Source organism: Syngnathus scovelli, chromosome 10, assembly GCF_024217435.2.
Source record: "Syngnathus scovelli strain Florida chromosome 10, RoL_Ssco_1.2, whole genome shotgun sequence".
Lineage (NCBI taxonomy): Eukaryota > Metazoa > Chordata > Actinopteri > Syngnathiformes > Syngnathidae > Syngnathus > Syngnathus scovelli.
The window spans coordinates 10,334,105-10,359,953 of record NC_090856.1 but is presented as its reverse complement, the minus strand read 5'-3'; the positions used below and the strand labels follow the sequence as shown (position 1 = coordinate 10,359,953).

Sequence of the window (25,849 nt, the reverse complement as noted above, 5' to 3'; positions counted from 1 at the left end):
ATTCTAGAACATACTCGTTACTTGGTCCGTCTGGGATTTTTTATGAAACGATTTACCGTGAAAGTTAAATAACGAAAAGTATTTTATTGATTAACAAATGAAAGTGCTGCCAGGCGGTTGCTATTTGATTTATAAGTACAATCTGTTTTGTACATAATAATAATAATAATAATAATAATGCACTGTACATACCAGTGCTTTGCAAACCATTTACACCAATTAAGTACTTAGCTTCCCGAGTCGCATAAACAATCCGTTCCAAATATTAAATGCAAATTCATTGTCCTATACTCGAAAAGTTCACACACGAAAGACCGAGGCATGTTATATCAACTAAATGTTTACCAGATCAAAAACCCAATTTCAGGTATAATTTTCATTTATGTCCGTTTCATATTTTGTGTCAGTGCTAAGTTTTTATTTAGCAATCAAATAGAGTGTAAACATGTGACATGTTGCCCCACCATTGGCTACGTTTTCTCATATATGGAGTTGTATGTTAACATGGATTCTACAACCACTAAAACTGAGCGAAGAAAGGTTCCCATAAAATGTTGTATGTATTATTCTGCCTCCTGGTGGCCACAAGTTCTTTACATTTTATTTTATATGCACATGCACCATATTTGTGTGTTGGATGAATTTATGTCATTTTCATTTGTTTCAATGAGGAAAGATGATTTGCAATATAGTTCTCGTGGTCATGGAACAAGCAAACACTCACTAATGGTGGTTTGTGTCATTCCGAGGAACGTTCCCACTGGCATCATTGCGTTCCTCGTTCTTTTTGTCTTTCAGATGGAAAACGGTGGAGGCACAAGGCCTCACAGAGCCGGCAGCAGCTCAGGAACTGGAAGGTCAGCAAAATGCGCTGACGAAACAAACACAGCGCAAGCTTGTCAGTCAGAATACAATTGAAGACATTAAAAAAAGCGTACAGAATCACGTTGATTCAAGTTTTACAAGCTTTTCAACAACATTCGCTACCTTTTGAAAACACTCGTAATTGTTTGCTGCTCAGTGGGCCTGACTTTAGGAAAAAGACTATTATGACAATAAAATGATAACTTAAGAGAAAAAAACTGGAAGGTAAAACAGATGCCATGTCTCTAAAATGAAGGTAAATTTTACAAAAAAACAAACATTTCTAAATTATCATATTTTAGTAAGTAAAACAAAGAAGCCAAAATGACAGGCTACATCTGTGAAAAGATGAGAGAAGAAAAGTTAATTACTGTCATCAATATAAATTGAAAACGTGTGGATTATTTCATATACAGTAGGAGAGCGTGAAGCACAGTTTCCACAGCGATGCGGCTGCAGAGGCGCTCGCTTCAATTGCAGTTGTAAAATATTCAGCGCGAGCGATCACGTGTCCGCTGACAATGGCTGCACTTTCCATCGTGTAGTGTGTCACTGTGAACACACACTAAAAACCGCAGACAGCTAAATGCTAATGTCTGCTTTTGTGATGTCGTAAAAAAAAAAAAAAAAAAAAAGAATAAAAGGCACACTCAAATATCAGCGGCTTGTGTCTACACAGTTTCATACAATCTCATTTTTGCTGCCAAGGCTTGATGGGCGACCATTTTGTTTGTGTCAGGTGATGCTGTGGTTGATGGCGACGTTACTAGCCCTGGCGGAGGATGTATTTTCCAAGGAGGACAGTCCAGAGAATCAGCTGGACTCACACCGGCGTGTCTTCAGGCGACCCCCCAGGAGGCCTGATGCACTGGAGACACGCGACCTAGCTGACCCTTTCTGGCCGGAGGGCTTTGGTAGGTTCTTCTTGGTTTATCTTTCAACTAACAGCAATTAAGGAATTTTAAGGCACCACTTCAGGAAACTTTTTGATCCATAGACGTGTTAACCTAATTTCGTGTCAACAGGCGCAATTGGTGTCATGAGCTGAGTTAAAACTTTCCAGGGGGGCGCTACTGAGCGTAGCAGCTGCGGCTTCATGCTTTCATTGGCCGCTTCTTTCACCCATTCACCCAACTCTGAAGCTAAGCTAACCACTACAATGCACTGGCACATGGGAGCTTCTTAATATAGTCCAGCTAAAGTATCTGGACCTTCTCAAGGCCGAGCTCGGTCACCGGAGCCCGGGTAAAAATAAGCCATTCGACCATGCAGCATCCTTCGAAAAAGTCCGTCCACTCAAACACTCCATAATCCAAGTTGTCAAGATAAGAAGAGTGGAACGCTTGCTATTTATGGCAGATGGGAACCGTGCCAACCCACAAATAACAAAGATCTGCAAGTAATTGAAGTTCATTATGATTACATCGATTATTTTTTTATTTCTTGCCCTCTGGAAAGGATGACTAATATTACTGCAACATACCGACGAAAGGCCTCCATGTGTTATACCAGTATTATCAACCGGTGGTCCGCGGTCCTCTAGTGGTCCGTGGCGGTATTGCAGGTGGCCCGCGAATTGGAAATGGAAAATAATTGTAATATTTAAAAATGAAATTGATATATTATTTAGACTTGATTTATTGGCCAGCTAATTTTGTGAACAATCAAGTTACTTCTTGGGGTGTTTTCACCAAGTGTAGCAAATTTGAACAGGTTGCCCCTTCCCCAAGCAAAGTTACAGGGGGTACAAATTCTAACAGCAGCCCTATTACACTAAGTTAACCCGTGAGAATAGGTACACCCTCCCATTCCTAGCCATCAACCTTTTCTAGCCAAAGGTGATTCCTGACTGCCTAATGACTTCTTCACGTGTCTCAGTCATAGAGTGACAGTCCAAACTTGTAGATGCTGGGTTCAAGCTTCAAGTCCTGTGATCGTGTAAAAGTGTCCTTGAGCAAGGCATTTTATATTTATATTTTGCTCCTAGTAGGGCCTGGCAGCGCCATTCATGGCAGCATCAATTTACTTTTTGTGTCTTCTTGGGTTGTTTTCACCGTGTAGCATATTTGAACAGGTTCCCACCTCCCCGAGCAAAGTTACGAGGGGCGTGGCTTGGTTATAGAATGATAGACTTCAACCTTGGGTTCAATCCTCAAGTCAATTTAGACTTGGTTTATTCTCCAGCTAATTTTGTGAATCATTTACCCATCCAAAATATGTCAAATGTAGCTGAGATTCCCAAATTAGACATACAGACGCAAATAAATAGCTCCTCCTTCGGTGCAAAATAAAATAATATTACGCCAAAACAGTGGTCCCTGAGTTGTTTCTCGGTTATAATGGTGGTCCCTTGGACAAAACCAGTTGAAAACCCCTTTATTATACTGCCCCCTGTTGGCCTCATTGATCGTATTAGACAAAAAATCAATCAACGTGGCTTGACGAGCACTGAAATGATTTTAAACGCTTAACATCTCTCGTGTATATACTGTCACAGCTAGCTGAGCGTGACGTGTAACAAGAAAATATTTGTGTGTAATTATGACATTACGTGCGTGCTGTGCGTGTCTGAACGTGGCTGCATGCGCCATCCAGTTGTCAAGGACTTGCTCCCCTGGAGAACATTTCCAGCAGCCGACTGATTACAGTACGAGTGTTCCTGCCGTAAACTTGGAGGCATGAACTGACAAGCAATGCCGTGTGGATCCACGAGAAAATGAGGCCGAGACAGGCTAACTCATCTACGTTGCATCATTTTAGCATCGCAGCTTGAGTGCTCGGTAACGTGTACCTAATTTTTTGGCTTGTGTCACTGCCATTAGAAGCGGCGACTGACCATTTTGAAATGACATAGCCAAAGTGCGTGTTGTGTGTTTCTAGAAGCATGGACGCTGCTCCAGAACGTGGACGCCGCTCAGCGCCGTTGGAGGCGCTCACCTCGCAACGGCCAACCACCAACATCACGCAGCAAGCCCAAGAGGCCCGACGCGTCGTGCCGCGTGGAGAAGCATCGGATGCGTGTCCGCGAGCTGGGCCTTGGCTACGACTCGGACGAGATCATCCTGTTCAAGTACTGCGTGGGTTCGTGCCGCGCCGCCCGCAGGAACTACGACCTGGCGCTTGGGGCCCTGGTGGCACAAGGGGGTGTCTCGGCCCGCAAGCTCAGCGGCCGGCCGTGCTGCCGGCCCACCCGCTACGAGACTGTGTCCTTCATGGACGCTCGTGCTATGTGGCAGACTATCCGGTGGCTTTCGGCCGCCGACTGCAGCTGCGTGGGCTGAGCCGTCGCTTTGACAATGTCGTGATGTCATCGTGGAAACTGTAGGCGGCTTGGCGGCTTGCTCAAGGTGGGCAGCTGGGGGTCCAACTCGGAAACTTCTTGGGGGGCAGCGCCGAGATGCCTCCAAAGAGAGTTTTAACCCCGGAACTAGGAACTCATAAGAAGACCCTGGTAAGCGGCGAGTACTTTGGAAAGATCTAGGTCAGAGAGAGTAGAATCTCAAAGTTCCTGGAACTGATTACCAACTGGTCATTTGCTTTTTTTGACATCACTGCTAGATGCTTCTGAACTGCAATTGACAGCCAGACCTTTTCAAAGCAGCCAATCCCACATTGCCACCAGCCCTTTCATTGATTTTTGACTGTTTTTTCAAGATCCACACAATCTTGTGTTCCATGACTATAAACACAATCTACCAAAAGAAAGAAGAGACCCCCTTCTTTCACAGGGGAAAAAGGGTTTTCCATTCTTTTGAAATCAGCAGCAGAACACATGAAAGATTGACAAACTTCAACCGTTCAACCAGAACTTCAACCAGAAACTGGAGAAAACAAGCTTTGATGTATCAGTGACTTTGATGCTATTTGACACATCTAAGATGTTTTGTGCTGCCATAATTTTTTGCTCCTATAGCATGCATAGGTACTCCCAAACTGGGCTAATTTCAGATCTGAAGTGGTGCATTGCTGTCATCTACAGGTGCTTGTGCATCAGTGAAGTTACTTCCAAGCTTGAAATTCACAGCATCTAGCACTCCTGTTGAAAAACGTACGTATATGCAAATTACATACAGTAGAACCTCTGACTCCGATCATAGTTTATTCCAGAAAACTGGTCGGACACCGATTTGGTCGCAGTCTGATTCAATTTTTCCCATAAGACATAATGGAAAACTGGTTATTCCGTTATGACATACCAACAATGGACCCTTTTGCGTAATAATTAGTGATATTTGTGATGTCTAATACACATACACTCATTAGTAAAATGGTTGTGGACCGCTGTTGTACGACACCGCTTTACTGGGCGGAGGGATATGTGAACGCACACACTAGAGAGAAGAGTGGTGTGTTGATCGCATGTCCATCCGCCAGGCAAATAGTCGTGCTTCAAATTTTTGGTTTGAACTCCGATTTGTTCTGACCTGTCGACGTTAAATGTCAGAGGTTCTACCATATGTATAATGTACATAAGGTACAGTAAACAGAACTGCAGTTTTCTAATTTCAAAGGTGACAGTAGAGCCACAAGTGTGTGTCCCAACACTTGTTTACATAGAGCAACTTTTGCTTGATCAGCTTGCCGTCACAGAGTCAAAAATCATTTTTCAAACTTGTTCCCTGCTTTTCCTGAAGGCAGTAAAATGTTGCCGCCAAGGTCAAGGCAAACATGCCATTGACATGTCCACACACCCACACACGCACACTGCATCCCCCCGCGCACGCAAACACACATTCACTAAGACGGGCACGCCCCAGTAGCCTCGTTTACACGCCGACATGGTGTTGGGGGATGCCAGGACAAATATAGACGTGAGCCAAGCATTCTCAAAGTGACGGCTTTTCAACACGCCGTTTAATTTTGGATGAGATGAGACGCGAGACCATTAACAAGCATCATCTTCACAAACCAACCACGCCGCCGCCCACGTTCGCTTTACCACATCCGGAAATTACGCTACAAGATTTACAAATAGGCTATAACAGGTGTACGCCAAAATAAAAGTTAAATTCCTTGGTTACACGGTTGATTTTGTCAAAATAATCACTCGCAACATCTTAAATATTTCTTTATTTAGGAAAGCGCAAAAAAAATCTTGAAATAACAACAGACTGTCCTGGTTTCTGTTGAAAAACAAGTTAAAATTATACACATATATGATAATAGTAACTGATTTACCACGGAAGTGGAAAGAATATAAGAATTACGCAATGTATTTCTTTGCTTCGACTTTCTGGTTTACTAAACACGTCAGACCCCGGACGTACCATTTTGATTTTGGCAAGAGGGTTTATGGGATGAACCATATGAGATTAATCTTAATCTCATCGCCACTGATGTGGCGAAAACTGATTCGCCAGCATCTTTGTCTCAATTAAAGTAAATCATATTAGTTGAGTGAGTAAACGTTAGCGTAATTGTTATTTGTATTTGAGTAATTAAAATAGCGTGTTTTTTCAGCTTTGCGCTTGCCGTAGTTGTTTAGCGCGCAGTTTGAGGGGGAATCGAACGCTCAGCACTGTCGTCGGTTTTTGTATAGTAGTCGCCGATGTACATGTAGTTTAATATTCTTTTATAAGTAAAGTCACACTTTGATTTTGAGAGCCAAACATCTCATTGGAAGCCCGTCGATGCGCTGGCAAGGATGTTAGCAGGCTAATTTTGGGCCGAAACGCGACGACAACAAAGTGAACATGGTCAGCAATAAAATGGAGCTTGTTTCATTGCCATTAAAAGTCTCCTGTAAATTGACATATTTTGTTTTGCATCTTTTGTCTTGTCACCACCCAGAGGAGGAGTTGGGCTCCCAGTCAGGTCGCCAAACGAAAGCAAGCCGACGGTGAGGATGACCAAGAGTGGACGTGTGCGACGGTCAGTTAATTTGTTGAATTACCAGCTAAGAGTGAATATACTTTTTTTTAAAGTTTTTCTAAAATGGCAACATTACTAATCAAACATCCACCTTAATGAAATCCTGCAAGTATTTATAATTACACATAGTTGCCACAAGTTGGCAGCACAATACTACGTTTCTGTAAATGAAGCTCCTCAATCGACTTCAACACAGTTCCTTGGCACGACGATGCCGCTGTAGTTTGTTTGGTTTCATATTTATTCGTGTTGCTTTTAATGTTGGGTGATTGTGCTGAGTGACTGACAGGTGTACTGTGCTGCTCTCCACAGAAGAAAAAAAGAGCTATAGGGAGCCAAGCGACACAACCAAGTCCCGTGTCTCTGTTCAGGAGGCCCCTGACGCAGCTCAGCGTTGGCGCCGCATGCGCAGACAACAACAAACATGTAAGCACGTGTGAAGGCGTGGCATTTGATTGAGTCTAACTGCCTCATCACCTGATGGAAATCGTGCATCTTCAGGAGGAGTTTATTCGTCGGATCCTCTCCAAGCCATTTAAAGTTCCCATCCCAAATTACACAGGTGAGATTTTGACCAACACAAGTTTTTAAGGGGGCAAGGGTAATGTCCAGTTGGGTATGAAGGGTTGCAATTGTGTAGTTGTGGATCTGACTCTGTATTATTAGCTTTAGCTGTTAGCATGATGCTATTGGTGGTCCTCGGACAGAGCTTTAATCAAGAACATAACCTGAAGCTTTTGCATTGTTTCCCCCCCGTAACAGGCCCGCTGGGCATCCGGACACTGGGCCTGAAGCGAGCCGGAGTGAGGCGGGCGCTTCACGACCCTTTTGCGGACGATGCCCTGGTTCTGTTTGAGCCCGAGACGCTGAGTGCCCACGAGCTGCTCAAAATAGACAAGTAGGAGCACTCTGACAGTTACACGGCCAACATGAATCCACATGCTATCTGGTTCACTTTGTCACTCTTTTTTTTTTTTTTTTTTTTTGTCTTGTTGTGTTGTGCAGGGACAAAAGTCCTGTCCATGTGGTTGTGGACCCTGTCTTAGGGAAGGTGCTCAGACCTCACCAAAGAGAGGTAAGCTCCACGTAATACATAAACGGCACTTGTATGTCACTCTGTCTGTTTCGTGAAAAAGAATGTTTCAGTGTTTAATCGGTAAAACTGACCAATGATTATTCTTAAAAGGGCCAATATAAAATAGGCCCAGGGCCCTAATGTTAGTAACCGAATTCTAGGGCGTCAAGTTCCTGTGGGACTGTGTTACGGGGCGCCGCATCCCCGGCTCGTTCGGCTGCATCATGGCCGACGAGATGGGCCTGGGCAAGACCCTGCAGTGCATCGCGCTGGTGTGGACGCTGCTGCGCCAGAGCGCCGACGCCAAGCCTGAGATCGACAAGGCCATTGTGGTGTCGCCCTCCAGTCTGGTGCGCAACTGGTACAACGAGGTGTCCAAGTGGCTGGGAGCGCGCGTTGTGCCGCTGGCCATCGACGGAGGCTCCAAGGACAACATTGACCGACAGCTCGGTGAGCAATCGGGCGCTGCGGCGTGGCTCGACCGCGTACGTCATGTAACGTTACTGCACGTCGGTCATCTTTCCTAGTGAACTTCATCTCGCAGCGTGGGCTTCGTGCACCAACGCCGATTCTCATCATCTCCTATGAGACCTTCCGGCTGCACGCTGAGGTTCTGCACAAAGGCCAAGTGGGACTTATCATCTGCGATGAGGTATTTGTAGGCCGCTTGACTCGCAACGCTGACCTTTGCGGCGCGGTCAGCGGTGCAGCACACACAGTCTCACTCGCACGCAGGGCCACCGGCTCAAGAACTCCGACAACCAGACGTACCAAGCCCTGAACGCCATGCGTGCCCAGAGGAGGGTGCTGATATCGGGCACACCCATCCAGAACGACCTGCTGGAGTACTTCAGCCTGGTGCACTTTGTCAACGCCGGCATCTTGGGTTAGCGCTCGCGTACATGGCTGGGCCAGACAGAGTTTTGAGCAGCTGTTGTAATGCTATTCAAAAAAAATTCTGTCACATCAGGTACCGCTCAGGAGTTTAAGAAGCGATTTGAGCTGCCCATCCTGAAGGGTCGTGACGCCGACGCCAGCGATAAAGAACGACAGGAGGGAGAGGACAAACTCAAGGAGCTCATTGCCATTGTCAACAGGTCTTTTCCCCCCCCTTCTCTCCGCTTTGGGGTGAAAGTGGCCTTGAGTGCTGTGGTTTTTTCAGGTGTTTAATCAGGAGAACCTCCGACATCCTGTCCAAATATTTGCCTGTGAAGATCGAGCAGGTGGTCTGCTGCAAGTAGGTGTAATTTGCCACACTAATTTTACAATTTGGGACTTTTCTGGCTCAAACTTCTGAGACCTTTCTTGACATGAGCTGCTAATGGTGCAAATGCGTTGTCTCGCAACAGGCTAACGCCGCTGCAGACGGCGCTCTACAAACACTTTCTGACGCAGGCCAATCCCATGGAGGCACTGCAGACGGGCAAGATTAACGTCTCCTCCCTGTCGTCCATCACCTCGCTCAAGAAACTGTGCAATCGTAAGATTTCCTTGACACTCGTAGCACCGTTTTTTTTTGCTTTGGTCTCAATATTCATTCGAGTCTTATCTCAAAGCTGCACTGTATTTGGCTATGAGACCTTCAAATGTGGCTCTTCCCTCACATGTCCACTCTTGTCAGACCCAGCTCTCATCCATGACAAGTGCTTACAGGGAGAGGAAGGTTTCCAAGGCACTCTGGATCTTTTCCCAGGCGGCTACTCCATTAAAAGTGTGGAGCCGCAGCTGTCAGGTAAGACGATGCCGGCGCGAACGTCGGCACAAGTGATGCCGTGTACTTGCTGTCATTCCAGGCAAAATGTTGGTCCTGGACTTGATCCTGGCCATGACAAGGACCACCACCAGCGACAAAGTAGTGCTGGTCTCCAACTACACGCAAACATTGGACATCTTTGAGAGGCTGTGCCACTCCAGAAGGTATCCCTACGTACGACTGGATGGCACCATGTCAATCAAGAAGAGGGCCAAGGTTGTGGAGAGATTCAACAGTCCTGACGTAAGTTGAAAATCCTTGAAGATGCTTCTCACCATTTTCATGGTTTCAATTCAACCGCTTCTTGTTTCAGAACCCAGAGTTCATCTTCATGCTGAGCAGCAAGGCGGGCGGCTGCGGTCTGAACCTGATTGGCGCCAACCGCCTGGTGATGTTTGATCCCGACTGGAACCCGGCCAACGATGAGCAAGCCATGGCGCGGGTGTGGAGGGATGGCCAGAAGAAGACGTGCTACATCTACAGACTGCTGTCGGTGAGTCGACGGGCAAGCGACGGACATCTTGAGTTCCGATGTTTTGTACGTGATCCTGCCCCATGCGTCCGCAGACGGGAACCATCGAGGAGAAAATCCTGCAGCGGCAGGCGCACAAAAAGGCACTGAGCAGCTGCGTGGTGGACGAAGAACAGGACGTGGAGCGACACTTTTCGCTCGGAGAACTCCGCGAGCTCTTTACGCTCAACGGAGAGACGGCCAGTGACACGCATGACAAGTAAGAATTTGCTTTTCTGCCTTATAGGCCGGCATGCGATCACGTTTTCAAGCTTTTGCAGTTAGACATCTGCCAAGACCAACACATCTGCCAAGACCAACACAGTTTAGATGTTTTCTGTTTCAAATCAAAGGAAATCATGTCACCTTACTCACTTCAGACTTGCTCACGCAGTTCTCCAAAGATGCGAAGCGAGCTTGTTTGAATTTTCTTTGTCACTCTCACTTAACTGTAAAACTGAAATGAGGGAAAAAAAAGTTATATTGTTTGGTATGTTATATTTTACCACCAAAATATTCAAAACAACCATCAATTAAACATCTGTAGCTTAATGCTAACATACTGTGAATACATGTATGAATACAGGGTAATTGTAAGCCTCCACCAAACAGCAGTTACCTGTCAAACAAACGGCATCAGACGCATGACTTGAAGCCACTTCGCAGGTTCCGCTGTCGGCGCTGCGTCAACGGTATCCAAGTGCGGCCACCTGCGCCAGAGTTGGACTGCACCAGCGACCTGTCCCAGTGGCACCACTGCTGGGACAAGAAGGGCCTAAGGGACCAAGTGCTAAAGGCTTGCTGGGACGCCGCTACCATCTCCTTCGTCTTCCACCAGCGCTCCCATGAAGACCAAAGGGGTGTTGTTTGACTTGGATTTATTTCTGCTTGTACATTTTTTTGTCAGTGTTGTTTTTTTATCCTCAAATAAAAGCCCAATTTTGTATTATCACGTACATCAATCAGCAGTGCTTCACAAACTTGAACTTGTGCCGGTAGCGTTACAGTAATACCTGTACTTAATTATTTAATTACACTGGTCAACTTTTTTTTTTTATATTTTTGAAATTGGCATCAAAAGGCATAAATTTATCTCAATTCAAATGTGAATTTTCAGAACAAGGCCCTGACCTCTGGGAATTACGGGTGCTCTTGGCTAAAAGAAAACATTAGCAACAACCATTTCATTCATCCGTTTCTTAATTGCAATTGACAACTGCTTTGCCACAACGTGATGTTCCCACCATGGCCACATAAGGACAGTATATTAGACATACGGATTTAAATGATTTACATTTACCGTCAGACGCAGGATTACATTGCTCCGTAGTTGGAAGATAAAGATTATATGCCTGTTATGTTCTTTACATGTTCTGTGCCACTATTTGTGTTCAAATATCCAGTGTGTGGATTGTTCTAAAACTGCAACTATCAACGTTAACCGTTTGCACATACTGATATTTTCCATTATGTTAGCATCAAGCTAAACTTGCAGTTGTGAGGCAGTTTACGTATTTGTCTTTAATAAACTTAATAAACTTCAGTCGGGAGTGGCAATAAAATGTTTTAAGTCTGACGAAAAGTGGCGACCTGCCAAAACACGCACTGTATGGTGCGAGCTAAGACGAAGCCACTTTGAGTCGTTTATTAAAGCAAAAAGGAACACGTTCAGTCTTGACTCTAAGTGACAAGTGACAAACACTGATATTCCTCACTCTTCCTCCTCCTCATCACAAGAATAGAAAACCCCCTCGTCCGATATAAAAAGAACTTGGGTTTTCTTTTACACCTGGAACTGGAAACAATCTGCTTCAATGTCACTACGTGTGCATGCTGATTGACTGCGCGGCTCGGCCGCGCTCACAAGGACGCCTTTAAATAGACTCGTAAACTTCCATCAACGTGTGAAATTTTACCATGTCTTTAAAAGCTTAAGCTTGTTTGTTTCATGTTAACGTTCACATCACTCTCTATAGGTCAACTTTTTTTTTGTCTGTACACGCTTAATGTACATCACACACATTCGTCTGACACGCGTACAACACGTAAGAAGGCATCAAATAAATAAGAAATAAATTACAAGTTTCAAAAAAGAGCAGGTTAAAAAATTCGGTCGGCTTCCCAAACCTTTGAATCATCATGGTAACATTTTTATATGATTAAGATTTGCTTTGAATACAATGGCACCTTGAGATAACGACGTGGGCTATTGCACTTACCGAAAAACTAAATAGGAGTTTGATTGCAGCTTCTAGTTAGTGTGCAATGTGGCCACTGGAGGGTAGTATAATACTGTTATGCAGACACAATCAAAGAAGACTGTTACTACTACAAGTGTCTTATAGTAAGTTGGAGCAATACTTTGTTGCAGAGGATAAACAATTTCTACTTATGTATTATATTTTCAGTAGCCCGTCTTAAGATATTTCCAATTGTCTGTTAGCATTAAGCTAAAGTCAAGTTACTGCAGTTTTCAATACATGTAATTATTGTCTGCTTGTGTGAAGTGCGTTGATGTCGAGGTCCCCAGATTTCGACTTGCTGCTTGCAAGAAAAAGCCCAAAATTGTTGGGTCTCTTGTATCTCAAGGCACCAATGTAATTTCAGATGAATTTTCTGGGGTTGATCCCACCGTGAATTATTACGCTGTCGTCGGGCGCTGACAATCGCTTTTGACACAAATAGGGCAGAATTGGTGTCGGATGTGAAACTTCACAATCTTCATATCCGTAAAAGTGTCGGCACTTGTGGTGCTGCGCGAAAGGGGCTTGGACGTTGCAGCGTTGTCTTTTTTCTTTCTTTTTTTTTTTTTTTTTTTTTTTTTAGAAGCACATTAGTTTCACGGTGTGAAATAAGTAAACCAAAAGACACATTCACAAATCAGTGGCAAGTTGCAACGGCATCAATGAGGGTATCCTGGTCTTGCAACTGTGAAGGCATATGGAAAGATTTGCTCCATAATCTTCATACCCAGCTCGAGGTCCATGTACTAGTGTGTGCTTTGTCCTCACTCGTAAGATGGTTAAGTTGACGCTAAAGTTTCTTCATTTCTCGTGCCTCAGTTGGCATACTGATACTAAGATCGTAAGATGGCTCCATCCTTGATATCTAGTTTGGTGTCCATGTGGTAATGCTCTCTTGGTCCAGCAGAATAAGAGCATTCGGAGCACTAGTAGAACGACTGTGACTTGTGTTGTTTTTTACAGTTAATTATTTTTAAAAGCTACAGCTGTACTACTAGTGCACTGAATTGTCTTCCTAGTGAGGACAAAGAATATAAAGGACGTGGAGAAATTGCTGGAGGGGCTTTCCATAAAGGCACGCGGAGTACCGCAGGGGTGTGGGTCATGCCACCTTCTTTTTTTCTTTTAGGGTGTGTGTGTGTGTGTGTGTGTGTGTGTATGTGTGTGGGGGGGGTTATAGGATGGTGTCCATGAAGCTGGTGTCCAGCGTGTGGATGAGGAGCCTGATGAAGGACATTTCCTTGCGCGTGTTCTCGAAGATGACGCGCGGGTCGTCCGACTGGCAGCGCAAGCAGTTGGGCGCCATCACCATGGCCAGGTTGTTCACGTCCATCTTGGTCACCGACACATTGGACGGCTGCGCGAACACCTGTGTTGCCATGAATTACTCAATTCAATTCTTCATATACTTTCAGCATATTTATTTTGCACTTTCTAATTCAATAACAACTTAATTATAGTAAATTTATACTATAACTGAAAATTTTATGGATTATTTTCTTTGACAAAAACATTTTAACTTTTTTAATTTCATTAAATACTGTCACAATCAATTCTTTACAAAAACAATTTTCCATGTCTGCTTAATTATTTGACTATTCCGATGTACTATTTCCTGTCCTTGCGCTGGTGCTGTGTTCGTACCTGCAGGAAGCGAATGAGGTAGCATAGCACTAGTTTGTTGATGTGCGGCAGTCCCAGCACTACTTGGACAGCGGCCTCTGCGTTGTCGTAGTTCTTGACGCACTCATCGTAGAACTCGTGTGGGATGAGTGGCTCCTCTAGCTCGCGGTACCAAAACTTTAGAAGTGACGCTGTGGATGTGCATGCATGGCATGCAATTAAATAAAAAGTAATATTGGTAAAAATAAACTAAAAACATTTTCTTGCTATGAATCCTTTATGCTGGAGGGGGCGGATGTGAGTGCTGACCTGGAATGTGAGGGTCCTCCAGTCCCGTTGGGATCTTCCACTGGTCCACTTGCAGCTTGAGAGCGTTCACCTCATCAATGTCTCCCGGAACCCTGGACACACAAGCAAAACTTGACTTTTTGGATGGAGCTATATGACTATTTTATGATTATTTCTTATTTTGCAATAAAAAGGCTTGGCGGTACAATGTAGCTTGTCTGACTCGAATTGTTGGTTCACCTTCGAATTTATTGAGATAGAAACGGGGTTCCTGACCTGAAGATGCCCTCCGTCTGGTCCCCGTTGAGGCCCAAGACCTCTTCGGACAGGCGGGTCTGAACCCAGGGCAGCTGGTGGTCCGGGTAGCGCTCCCTCTGCAGGGCCATGACCTCCTCCAGGGAAGAGCCAAACATGGATGGGCTGAAGATGGCATTGCGGGCATGCTGGATCTCTTCCAGACAGGGCTTCTGAAGACCCTGAGAACGAACGTGGACACCCGTGACTGGACTAGATTGGATTGAACTGGACGGGGTCTCGACGGTACCTTCTTGGCTCCGGTCAGTGCCGCCTTGGTTAGCTTCCTGTAGCAATGTTTAGCATAGCTGCTAATAGCCACTCCTGAAGAAAACAACACACAGGACTTATTTAATAACTTTGATAAATTAATTCTTATTTACACAGCTGTTTGTAATATTTTGACCATCATATAGAAAAATAAGGTTGTCAAAAAATCATGGCTAAATAAGACTACACTTAAGTGTGTACAAACCCTTGGTGTCGTTGAGAGGGTCCATGTGTCTACAGATGTAGCCCTCAAGGTAATTGTGGAAGCGCGGCGTGGGCGGGAAGAAGGCCAGGCAGATAGCCATGAGCTCCCAGCCACGCTCCAGACTGTCGTAGCGGAAGTTCTCCGTGGTCTGCCGGCACAGCTGGATGTAGAGCTCGTCGCGGAGTCCCTGGTTACTCCACCCGCGGACTACCACCTGGAGGGGAAAAAAATAAAATCCACTAAGACAATCCGTTGTATTTTCTGTGGTTGCCAACCACGCCTGAAGAGGGCACTGCTGTGTACTAAAAGTCCTTAGACCTCCAGGGCTACGTTGAGGGGGTCGGCTTTGGTGCGGCGATCCCCCATGTAGGTCTGGATGAGCTTGAAGATGTCCACCGCTTCCTTCTTGACGCTGCGGTCCGAAGTGACGATCATGGGCTTCTTGATGGGCTCGCTGCTCCACGCCAGCATGTTGGCGATGGACACCTTCCTCCTGAACAGACCCTGACAATTCATCGCATGACTGGATTACTATGACGTTAAGAGCGGTAAGTGAGCATTAAAGCTAGCGTCTGTGCACCTGCGTGTGTTTGTTGAAGTGCTTGGACGCCCAGTTCTCGATGTCGGTCTCGGAGGACGGTTTTCTCAGGGTGAATTCTGGGAAGACGCCGCAGCTGGCGCTCGGCATCATGTTCCTGGCATTGCGGCTGGCCTCAAACTGGGCGCAGGCTCCCAGGTCCTCCGACTGAGATGAGAAGAAGGGCAAAAAGTTAAGTGACTGGCGGAAATTTTCCAGTGGGTATCTGGGAAGCCGCTAAACAATTACAGATACTATTTACTTTTGCCAAGTACCGTGAGGGAAGGAGTACCTGTGAGGGATGGAGATAAGTCTCCGGTGAGGCCAGGCTGGTTTGCATGGAGAGACTTTTCTCCAGCAGGGCCTGAGGGAATCCGAGACGCTCGAAGGTGCTTCTCTTCCAGAGGTGTCCATCGCTTTGCGCCAGGGCTTCGTCCTCGCTGAAAGCCCTCACCACCGGCCCCGGCAGCGGGGGCGGCACAGCGCCGTCGCTCTCGTAGCCGTCCTTGGAGCTCTGGGCGCCGCCCTGGCCTGAGTCCCAGCTGCTGCGCTGCTTCATCACCTGCTGCGCCTCCCACGCCAAGCGGGCCTGCGCCAGCATGGCCTCCGACGCCGTGCCCGCAAAGTCCCCATCAGGGGCGCCGCAGCGAGCCAACTCCTGGGGGAGCGACGGCTTCCGGCTTTTGCGCTTGCGGTTTCCGCCGGGGGAGAAGGCTCCGGCGGAGGACGTGGACAAAGAGTGAGTTTGGCTGGACGACCAGGATACGGAATCCTCGTAGAGCAGCCTCTGGCCTCCCTCGCCGCCCTCGCCGCTGTAGTCCAGCAGCAGGCGGGGGTCTCGTATCAGCGACTGACTGTGCTGCAGGGTGTAGGAGCCCCCGTAGGAGCCGCCGTAGCCTCCCGTGGTGCCGTAACGCAGCAGGCGGTCGGCCGTCTTGAAGCGAGGGCTAGAGGACGACTGCTCCACATACACCAGCTGCTTGACATATTCCTTCCCCACGGGACTGTACTCCAGACTTTGCGTCTTGTCTGGACATTTTTGCCGGGTCAGAACCAGCTGGCCGTAAGGAGACTGCTTGGGAGAGTGGTAGAGGGGCACCGAGGTCTTGCGGGCGGGCGACTTCCCGGCACCGTAGAAGGACGATTCGGACAGGTGGATGTCGGAGGGCGGCTCCTCATAGATGGGCGGCGGTTGGTACTCGGAGGGCGGCTCCTCGTAGAGCGGCGGCTCGTAGGCGTAGCGCGGCGACGACGGCTGCGACTCGGCCGAGGAGCGTCGTTGGGTGCCGCCCAGCTCGGCGCGCTTCAGAAAGGGAGAATGCCGGCGCTCGGGGTACGGGACCGGGGAGGTGTCGGGTTCCGAGGGCGCTGGGTTGCCGCCCCCGGAGGAACGCCGGCTTCGCGCCGCCGTGCCCCCGCCCGGCGTGGGCGGGTCGCACGGCGAGTAACCATTCCCCTGGTGGGACAGGAAGCTGGGCTCGCGGTCCGTCACCTTGATCAGCATGCGCTCCTTGGTACCTGTGTTCCATCTGAACGGGGACGTGCTGAGGCCGGGAGAGGGGACGACAGGATATGAGGAGGAGGAAAGGAGAAAAGACTCAATGAGAAAATACAAAAGGGATTAGACACATTCAGGGGAGAGCGGGAGACTTCAAGTCAATCAATAAAAGAATAAAAAGCTGCAAGTGTTTAATTAGCCAAAGTTCCTCGAGTTCATGTTGAAACTTTAATCAGGCAAGCGTTTCACTGGCACCCAGCAAGCCAGCCAGCGAGCCAGCTCCTCACTTGGCATTGGTCTCGTATATCCAACACCGCTGACAACCACAAGAGGACCCTAGTGTGAAATTGATCGGTCACCTGGTACTTTGGCACCTCTGAAGCAGGCGGGCGCCGAATGCTCGCTGAATGGCGTGAGCGTGAGAATGTGGAAACAAACAAGAGAAGCCTTCAAAGGCGCTTGGGATCTTTTGAAGGCCCAGCACAACATTTTCAGAGCCTCGGCAGGCCTTTTAGGAAGCAGACTTTCCGCTTATAAACTCAAAATTTTCCAAGCGGCCGAGATGAGCCTGAGATGTTGCGTGACAGTTGGCCCCCGCCCTCACTCACCGCTCTGCTTCGTCCTTCCCGACCTGTTTGTCAGTCCCTTCCTGATCCAGGGAGGACGAGGTGCTCCCTTCTCGGCTGACCCCGCTGTTGCGTCCCGGACTGTTGTCGGCCGACGCCCCTTCGGCGACCCCGGCGGCGGCGTGGCGGGGGCTGGCGGCGTCGGTGTGCTGCTTGAGCGTCTGCAGTTTAGCCAGCGGGATGATGTCGCAACCTTGCGGGCGGTGCCAGACGGTCCGCTGCGTGGAAGCATTGTAGTAGTAGAAGCGCGAGGTGTTGGGGTCAAAAAGCTCCCACCACTGGTTGTCGCCTGTGCGCTTAATGCGCACACCCGGCGGCGGGTCCCACACGCACTCGCCCGTCAGTAGGTTGGCGTACATGCGCTCACGCGTGCGCGGCTCGATGATCTCCACCCACTCCAACCTGGCGGCAAACAAACGGGTAGTCTCGGTCAGCTCAACTCCGTTAGCATGTGGCTATGCTATTCTCAGCTATTAAGATTAAATGTTTAAGAGAGGAAGACAAAGAAAACTTGTAAACACATGAAATTGGTAAATTAAAACAAAAAAGTGCGTCTTTGTAAACAGCCATTGTCACAGTCCCGCCGTGTCAAATGGAGCAGAAGGGGGCCGTTAAGTAGAACTCCGCTGGGGCGACGGGAGGATTAATTGGCCGTAATTGCTTCACGCCTTTGCAGTCCAAGTGACCCACTTTCAGCCCACGGCGTGGGATGAAATATTCACCAACGACAAACTGACGATTGACACGGTCACCCCTTTCACGCAGTCCGCTCAAGCTGACGTTTTTCTACCCCCGTGCCGTGTCTATTTTTCCCCAGGTTCCTATTCTGTGCAAAATGAACGGACATTGAAGAACATTTTTCAGGTCATATTAGTAGAAGCACGGAGGTAAGATAACGTGTGGAATGGCAGGACGGGGTTATCAAGTGAAAGCTGGCGTCTGTCAGGCTAACGCACGTCGACAAGGACAATCGGAGCGACTACAAACGTTGGCCAAGGGCTACGAGGCGTCAGCCATCTTGCTGCCCGGCGCTAGTAACATCATACAACCGCCACACGCTAAAGTAGCTCATGTTCAAGAATTTATGCCTAAACGACTAAATGTTAAAAGGGCTTATACGACTCGAGAAAATCGTATTTTGCTGGTGGGCAAAAAGCTCGTTTTCTCCGTTTTGGTCAGTTCAAGTCAAGCTTGTGAAATCGGACAATAAGCTTTTTTTTCTTTTTTTCTGAGCCGTTTTTGTGAAGTGAGAGCTTCCGAGCGCATCCAAAGAGGCTTGAAGTGTGTTTACCAAGAGAGCCGCCATCTTCTCGTGGCCCCTGGCCAGCCGCTTTATGTCCCTGAATGTAACATTTGTCTTGCTTACTTTGCATTCCTGTCTGTGTGTGCGTGTGCGTGCGTGTGTGTGTGCGCGCGTGTGTGCGTGTGTGTGTGTGTGTATGTGTGTGTGTGTGCGCGCCTTTCAGTTTTTCTTTCGTGGCTTTCAAGTGCTCGCCGCTCGGTTTTACTCAGGTAAGCAAATTCACCTGATTGTAATCTCAGATTAAATACAGAAAATGTTGCAAATTAGACAGAAAACTTCATCCTCTACAGATTTTTTTCCCGCCAAAAGTTCCGGTGTTATCAGTGACGAAGCAAAATGGCAGCATTTGTGTGTAACTAAATTAGCAAAATGTGACAAATGTTTATTACATATTTTTCAAACAAACTTGCAATCAACTTCAAAAAATGAAATAAAAATACTGTCATACCATATAACATTTCAATTCAGTTTCACAGAGTCCCAATTTCCACGACATAGTTTTAAGAAGTTATGAAACAAATGGTTGAAGCAAAACGCTTTTAGACACTGTCTGATGTGATAGTGGATGGGAGGAAGGAAGGAAGGAAGGAAGGAAGGAAGGAAGGAAGGAAGGAAGGAAGGAAGGAAGGAAGGAAGGAAGGAAGGAAGGAAGGAAGGAAGGAAGGAAGGAAGGAAGGAAGGAAGGAAGGAAGGAAGGAAGGGAGGAAGGAAGGAAGGAAGGGAGGAAGTTAGATAGGAAGGAGAATGTTGTGAGTTATTCTGAGAAGAGGCGCTAGGCTCCTCCCCTGCCATCTGGCGGGTGGCGGCATTCCACTCATTCTGTCGCAGCCGCTCAAAGCTGAGCGCAACATCTCCTCTCCGTGGATTCCTGCATCATTCCCGGTGAGCCTCCTGAGCTCATCTGGAATCTTGCCAACACTAAAGCGGCCTCCGGGAAAGCTGGGAGCTGAAAACATGGGAGGTGCCAGTCGGCCCCCTGCCGCGCCACGCCGCAAAACATGGCTGCAAAGGCTTTTGTACCCCCTCATCTTTTACTAAAGAGTTGTAAAACACGTTTTCCTAAAGTCTCTGATTAACGCACAACACGTGACTGCTCTATTGAACAGAGCTTTTTTGTTGGATTTTCTTGGTGACGGAAGATGGATGCCTGGGCGTGTAAAATGCCGGGGGAATCCATCATATTATTATTTTACAATATTCTAACTGTGTTCACTCCCACAATAGTGCAAACGGCCCCGAACTCCACCCAGGCGCAGTTAGGCTAAAACAGGGCCCTTAAAGTGCAGTTTTCTTCTCTCGTATCAGAGTAACACACTTGTATCCATCAAGCAGATGTCATGTGACATTCACGCACACGCAGCGCGACTAATAAACTATGTGCGGCTAATTAAACATTGATTGCCGCTCTGTCCATTTGCGAGCCGGCTCATGTTAAATGCAGGAGCTGCTCTTTCCCAACACTCGAACTGCACTGGCTCGCCGCCGTCACGCGACGCCTGCGTGTGAGTCAGCATCAGCTGATTTCACAGCATTTGATGAGTGCGTACACTCTCCCTCATTAACAGCGAGTGTGCCCGCACAGATGTCCTCCGCGACGGCAGCGAGCGGACACCTCGCGTGTGCACATGCTAGCTCGTCTGTTAGCTCACCAGCTTTCAACTCTCCCCCCTCAAATTGCCACCATGATGAGCACAGATTGTGACAGGCCGTTATTACAACTGTTTGTACGCTCGTAGCGAACATGCGGCAAGGCTTCACGCTGAATGCTGCAGGTGCTGCTATTTTGATTAGCAACGGAACAAAACTGGTTCAATTGTTTTGATGCCTTGCTAGGTGCTGCTGTTTTGATTAGCAATAAGAATATGAGCACGAACACGCCCGCGCATACGCACACACCTAATAGTGGAAAGGATTCACGGTCCTTCAGAGCCTTTCAGAACGATGAAAGAATGAATTTGTCATCCATTCTTTGATTTCGCCCCATCAATTTTATGCCGAGCGAGGATGCTCCACATCCACTGATGATTTTCCGTGTCAGTGAGCGGGCTGCATCCAATCACTGCTTGACTAACAGGGGTGAGGATTGCAGGGCCAATACCAATCAAGAGATACGGCAAGTGACACGCTCCAGCCCCCGCTCCCTCCGTCATTTTCTGGTTACTATCAATCAGTCCATCAGGTAACCCCTCCCCCCACTCCTTGCCATCCTGACAGCCAGTGCTGCCCCGTCCATGATTCTGAGCTCCGAGAACAGCCGCAAACTGGATTCCCCAAGATACAACCTTAATGCCATAGTTTTAGCATTAGCATTCTTGCTAGTTGCTAATTCATCTAAGAATCGAATTGCCAAGTCCCAAAAAGCTTTGCTGGGCTGGACGAGCTCATGTCACCTATGCGCCGGTAGTCAAAGGTCGAGGCGAGCTCTGTGCCACACCAGCATCGAGCCTCTCACCGAGGCTGCGCATCAGTTGAGTGCGGGGGAGACGGTTTCCTAGCAACGGTGGCCTCATCCATGGCGTGACCCTCTGTCGCTGCACATGTGCCACGTCTGCAAAGGTAGCGTGACACCAACCCACTCGTTCCCCATCCCCCTCAACCCGCCTCGCTGCCTAAATCCCGTGATTGCGGCATCAGACGCAACGTTCAGACAGCGCCTAACATCAACATGACGAGACTCTGACTTCAAATTGTGACCAAAGCTCAAAAGCATAACTTGAAAAACCTAACCTTTTCCTTGTCACCTTAAACAACGCTTGAAACCCTAATTTACTACCTTAACTCGAAACCTCAACCCTGAATTTTAACCTTTACTCAATCTTGAAAGCGTGATTTGAAATCTTAATCTTAGTTTATAAACAACGTTTGAAGCCCAAGGGCAATCTTAAAACCTTAATCCTGGCTTTAGATCTTAATTCGACACCTTTACTTGAGTTCAAAAGCCTGACTTGAAATCCAAACTAAAAACCACCAAGACTGGTTAATTTGAAAAAAATCACCAAAGTGCTATCTTGTTTTGTTACTTCCACTTTCTACAGTACACCCCACCATACTCCCAGATGTCCATCAAGGGCATCAAGAGACATATTGTGCTCGGCCAGAGTCTTTTACAGCTCTATTACAAACGCACGCACACGTGCGCACACACACAGAGACACACACACACGGATTGTGGGGGTTGAGTGGCTTTGAATAGCAAGCGGAACACTTGAGTGGGCATGTTTGACCACTCTGACCCTTCAGCCTACACCCTATGGACCAATCACAGCCATTATTACACACGCACACACACACAAAATGAGCAGCTCTGCTTCCTTGCTGCTTCAAGCGTCCGCACTTAGACTGCAGCATAACCAAATCCTTCACGTGTGCTGAACGTCCTATTTCCATCATTCTTCCATCACACCTGATATTTACATTACAGTGGTGGCGCATTCACGAGGACGTGTCAACTCCTCTGTGAGCTCATCAGTGCAGCACTAATTGCCGGAGTTCTATGTAAAGAATATGCCAGTGTTGAGGGTTGTTGCATCACAACATTGATGTTAATCAGTGTTAAACTAGCAGTCCATTCTTAACACGGTTGTGGATTGTTTAAAATACACAAATTGGAGCCGTCTTTGTTTTAGTGTTTAGATTTTTCTTACTGGTTAGTTACTGGTGTGAGATGGTGGCAAAAAACATTTGCCTCATAAAAGTCCACGAGCTTAATGCTAACACACAATGCAAAGGTTCACAGACAAATGAACAAAAGTGCCTGTATGTTTGGTACTGTTGTTGTTTGTCACAAAATTGGATTCAAGTGTCATTTTATTCCATGCTTGGCATCAATTAGCAATGTTTGCCAGGTTGACAAATTAAAATTTTAACATCCAAAAGGCACTTTTGGGTGTGACGACAGCAGCTTGATGAAATATGCGCTACTTCCCCCACTGAGTTGTGTGTGTGTGTGTGTGTGTGTGTGTGTGTGTGTGTGTGTGTGTGTGTGTGTGTGTGTGTGTGTGTGTGTGTGTGTGTGTGTGCCCAAATCAAAGTGTTCCACTGCAGCCTCTTGTGTTGATCTACTACCGCTACCACTCATCACAATAACAACAACAATGGCTGCGGGGATTCATTTCCACAACCTCTCCCTCTCTCCGACTGGCCCACAGACACACGCAAGCGACTGTTAATTAAAAGTGCCTCCTCGTTAACATTCCCTCACCTTGTCACATCAGTACACGTACGCTCATCGGAAATACATTCACTCACATTCACACAAACGTCAACACACACATCACAGCAACATGCATCACATCAAAACACTTGTGAAAACACCATACACAGGAAGCACAAACACACACACACACACACACACACACACACACACACACACACACACACACCCTGAGCAGCAGCATTTCAACAAATACAATAAGACGTAATCCTATTAGAGTTGGAAAGTGCCCCCGCCCCCAACGCACTCAGGTTGCTGACACTCACACACACACTCTACCCACTAAAATACGCACACCCGCTGCTAGCTAGCTACTAGCAAAGATTAGCACACAGCACTTCAACAAGGCAATATAGACCACAAACCATCAAGTTGAACAGGAGGATAGCCATTTTGGTTTAAAGCGGCCGTCTCGAGCAAATTTCAGGAGTTGAACTTTGACAAACTTCATGCAACTGTTTATCATTTACATTACTGTGAGGCGCTTCTAGTAATATTTTGTGATAATAGCTCATTATGTCTGTTACCTTCACACACATACATGACATGCATACACAACAAAATTTGCATTTTGGTTCAAAGCAGCCAGGCTCAATGTGAGTGTGCATGTCTGTCGTGATTTAAATGAGGTTACACGATCTGTGTGACACACAAATACAACAACATCAATTATTAAGCAGGGCTAACCATGCTAGCCTAGCTGTGTGCCAGCTGTGCCAGAAACAAGCTAAGTTAGCCTCATGCTCTACTCTGTCAGCTTCACTATCCACAGAACAAAGGAGTGCGCTCACTTTTTGGCACTAGGTCAGACCGCATTCAAATTTGGCTTGTTTTAAATGTTCCACCCGATTCACGGGTGAACATCAAGTTAGGAACACACCTCAGAGCACTTTTCCCAACAGCTAATGTGAGCTCTCCGATACGCCATATATGGGAGGGACTGGGTTCATCATCCAGTTGTCAATTTTTCAAAGAGAAGTATGTTTTTATTTTTTGCATTGCTTAGTAGGGACTTTTGGGTGGGAAACACGCAAGACCCTGTACTGGTCACCAGCCAATTGCAGGACACCAGAAGACGAACAATCAACTGGTCGACAGCCAAGTTCATGGCAGACATGAACAAACCACGAATGGACTGGTCGACTGTACAGTAAGGCACATATAGACCAGCAACTGATTGTCAGTGACAAAGCAAAGATTGCAGTCAAGCTTCACACAGCACGGCCTGTTACTAGATTTGAGCCCTGAACCTCCAAACTGAGAGGTAGGCAAGCAACAGCCGCCATGCTGCCTTCCTTACTGAATGGGAGTAGGCAACGTGTGCCTGAAAGGCGTCGCAATGGAAGGAGAAGGGCACCGCACTTCCTGCTGTCTCCCTTCATCCATCATCCGGATGAGGGTGAGGCCACTGAAACTTTATGTGATGTTTTCAACAGCTACATTTGCAATAGTTAGATAATAGAATGCAAAAAGTTGCAAAAGGGAAAAGTTGCATTTTGGCAGAAAATGCAAGACTTTGCCCAACCCCCTAAAATGAAATATCTGTCGAGGAAAGTGGCCAAGTTGATTATTTCTCCATAAATACACACTATTTACTGTCAGAAAGGCAACATTAGACTGACTCCGTTCATCCTCGGTGAGGATAAGGATAAGGATGCTGAAGCAGCCTCCTCCTCCTCCTCCTCCTTCTCATCCCGCACTGATGCTCCGTTAGCATCCTCCGTTAGCATTAGCGACATTCCGCTGAGGTGAGGACGATTCGCTCCGACAGGTGCATACAAGCAGCGGCCAGCAGCCGCCTGCCAGCAGCCTCCTCCCGGGCGCCAGCTACTCTGCCAATCGAAGCTAAACGAGGGTGGGCGAGCACCCGACACCGAGCCTGGCGCACCTGCCATCAGCTCCTCGGCGAGAACGTTGATAAATGGTGGCCCGGACGCGGCGACCGGCCGCCCGTCCGTCTGTCCTCCAGAGGCAATATCACTCTTCATCCCATCGACGAAACAACGATAACACGCGTCGCTAAGACTCACCTCTCGGCCATTTTCTCCGGCGGTTTTTAAAATCCGTTTTGAGTAAATCCTACAGAGGTTCGCTCCATGTTGGCCAAAACCGCAACCGCCGCAGTCCAACCAGTCCAACTCGGGGAGACCAGAGTCAAGGTAGGGGTAAGCACCAAGACACATCCTGTTATGTCTTTCACAATAAAATAAATTATGCTTTCTGAAGTGGGCGCCTTTTTGCAATCCTTAGCGTTTTCGCGTCTTAATAGTATATTATACAAACACTGAGTCACGTCACAATTACCCTTTAAAACTTGTGTCCCATGTCAAAATTAGTCTTGATCTTTAAATCTAAAACTACTAACTTCCTTTTGTATGATGGTTACTCTCGTTATCTTGGCACATTGGGTCGAATGCGCACTTGGTGGTGAGGCGTTCAATCGAAGAACAGTGCGGGATGCCAGCTACCGTGCAACCGATTGTTTGGGTGCCCCGTGAAAGCACACCAATCTCATCATGCTATTTATGGGGCACCTTGGAAACGACAACCAGAGGGACAGACGTCTCGTAGTTCACCTGAGGGCCATGTGGAATCAACATTGCATTGTTTCCACATTACATGAACCATTATTGAA

General features: G+C 47.2%; 2 protein-coding genes across 2 annotated transcripts; one reads left to right on the top strand and one right to left on the bottom strand.

The window, feature by feature from the left end:
• The first annotated feature begins 6,147 nt into the window (after window positions 1–6,147).
• Window positions 6,148–11,023, top strand: rad54l (RAD54 like). Its single transcript, XM_049732357.2, has 17 exons — window positions 6,148–6,560; window positions 6,655–6,735; window positions 7,048–7,161; window positions 7,237–7,297; window positions 7,498–7,633; window positions 7,741–7,810; window positions 7,972–8,260; window positions 8,338–8,462; window positions 8,546–8,696; window positions 8,781–8,907; window positions 8,973–9,047; window positions 9,160–9,290; window positions 9,432–9,542; window positions 9,604–9,806; window positions 9,877–10,056; window positions 10,131–10,294; window positions 10,741–11,023. The coding sequence occupies exons 1-17, from the start codon at window positions 6,558–6,560 to the stop codon at window positions 10,943–10,945; spliced, it is 2,226 nt and encodes a 741-aa protein (XP_049588314.1). The 5' UTR covers window positions 6,148–6,557; the 3' UTR covers window positions 10,946–11,023.
• Window positions 11,024–11,636: 613 nt separating this feature from the next.
• arhgap39 (Rho GTPase activating protein 39) lies at window positions 11,637–25,358 on the bottom strand. Its single transcript, XM_049732354.1, has 11 exons — window positions 25,245–25,358; window positions 17,681–18,100; window positions 15,867–17,118; window positions 15,578–15,742; window positions 15,316–15,501; window positions 14,998–15,211; window positions 14,773–14,846; window positions 14,505–14,704; window positions 14,250–14,341; window positions 13,962–14,131; window positions 11,637–13,686 (listed from the first exon to the last, which is right to left on the bottom strand). Exons 1-11 carry the CDS (start codon window positions 25,253–25,255, stop codon window positions 13,492–13,494), a joined length of 2,979 nt encoding a protein of 992 aa, XP_049588311.1. The 5' UTR covers window positions 25,256–25,358; the 3' UTR covers window positions 11,637–13,491.
• Between the last annotated feature and the right edge of the window lie 491 nt (window positions 25,359–25,849).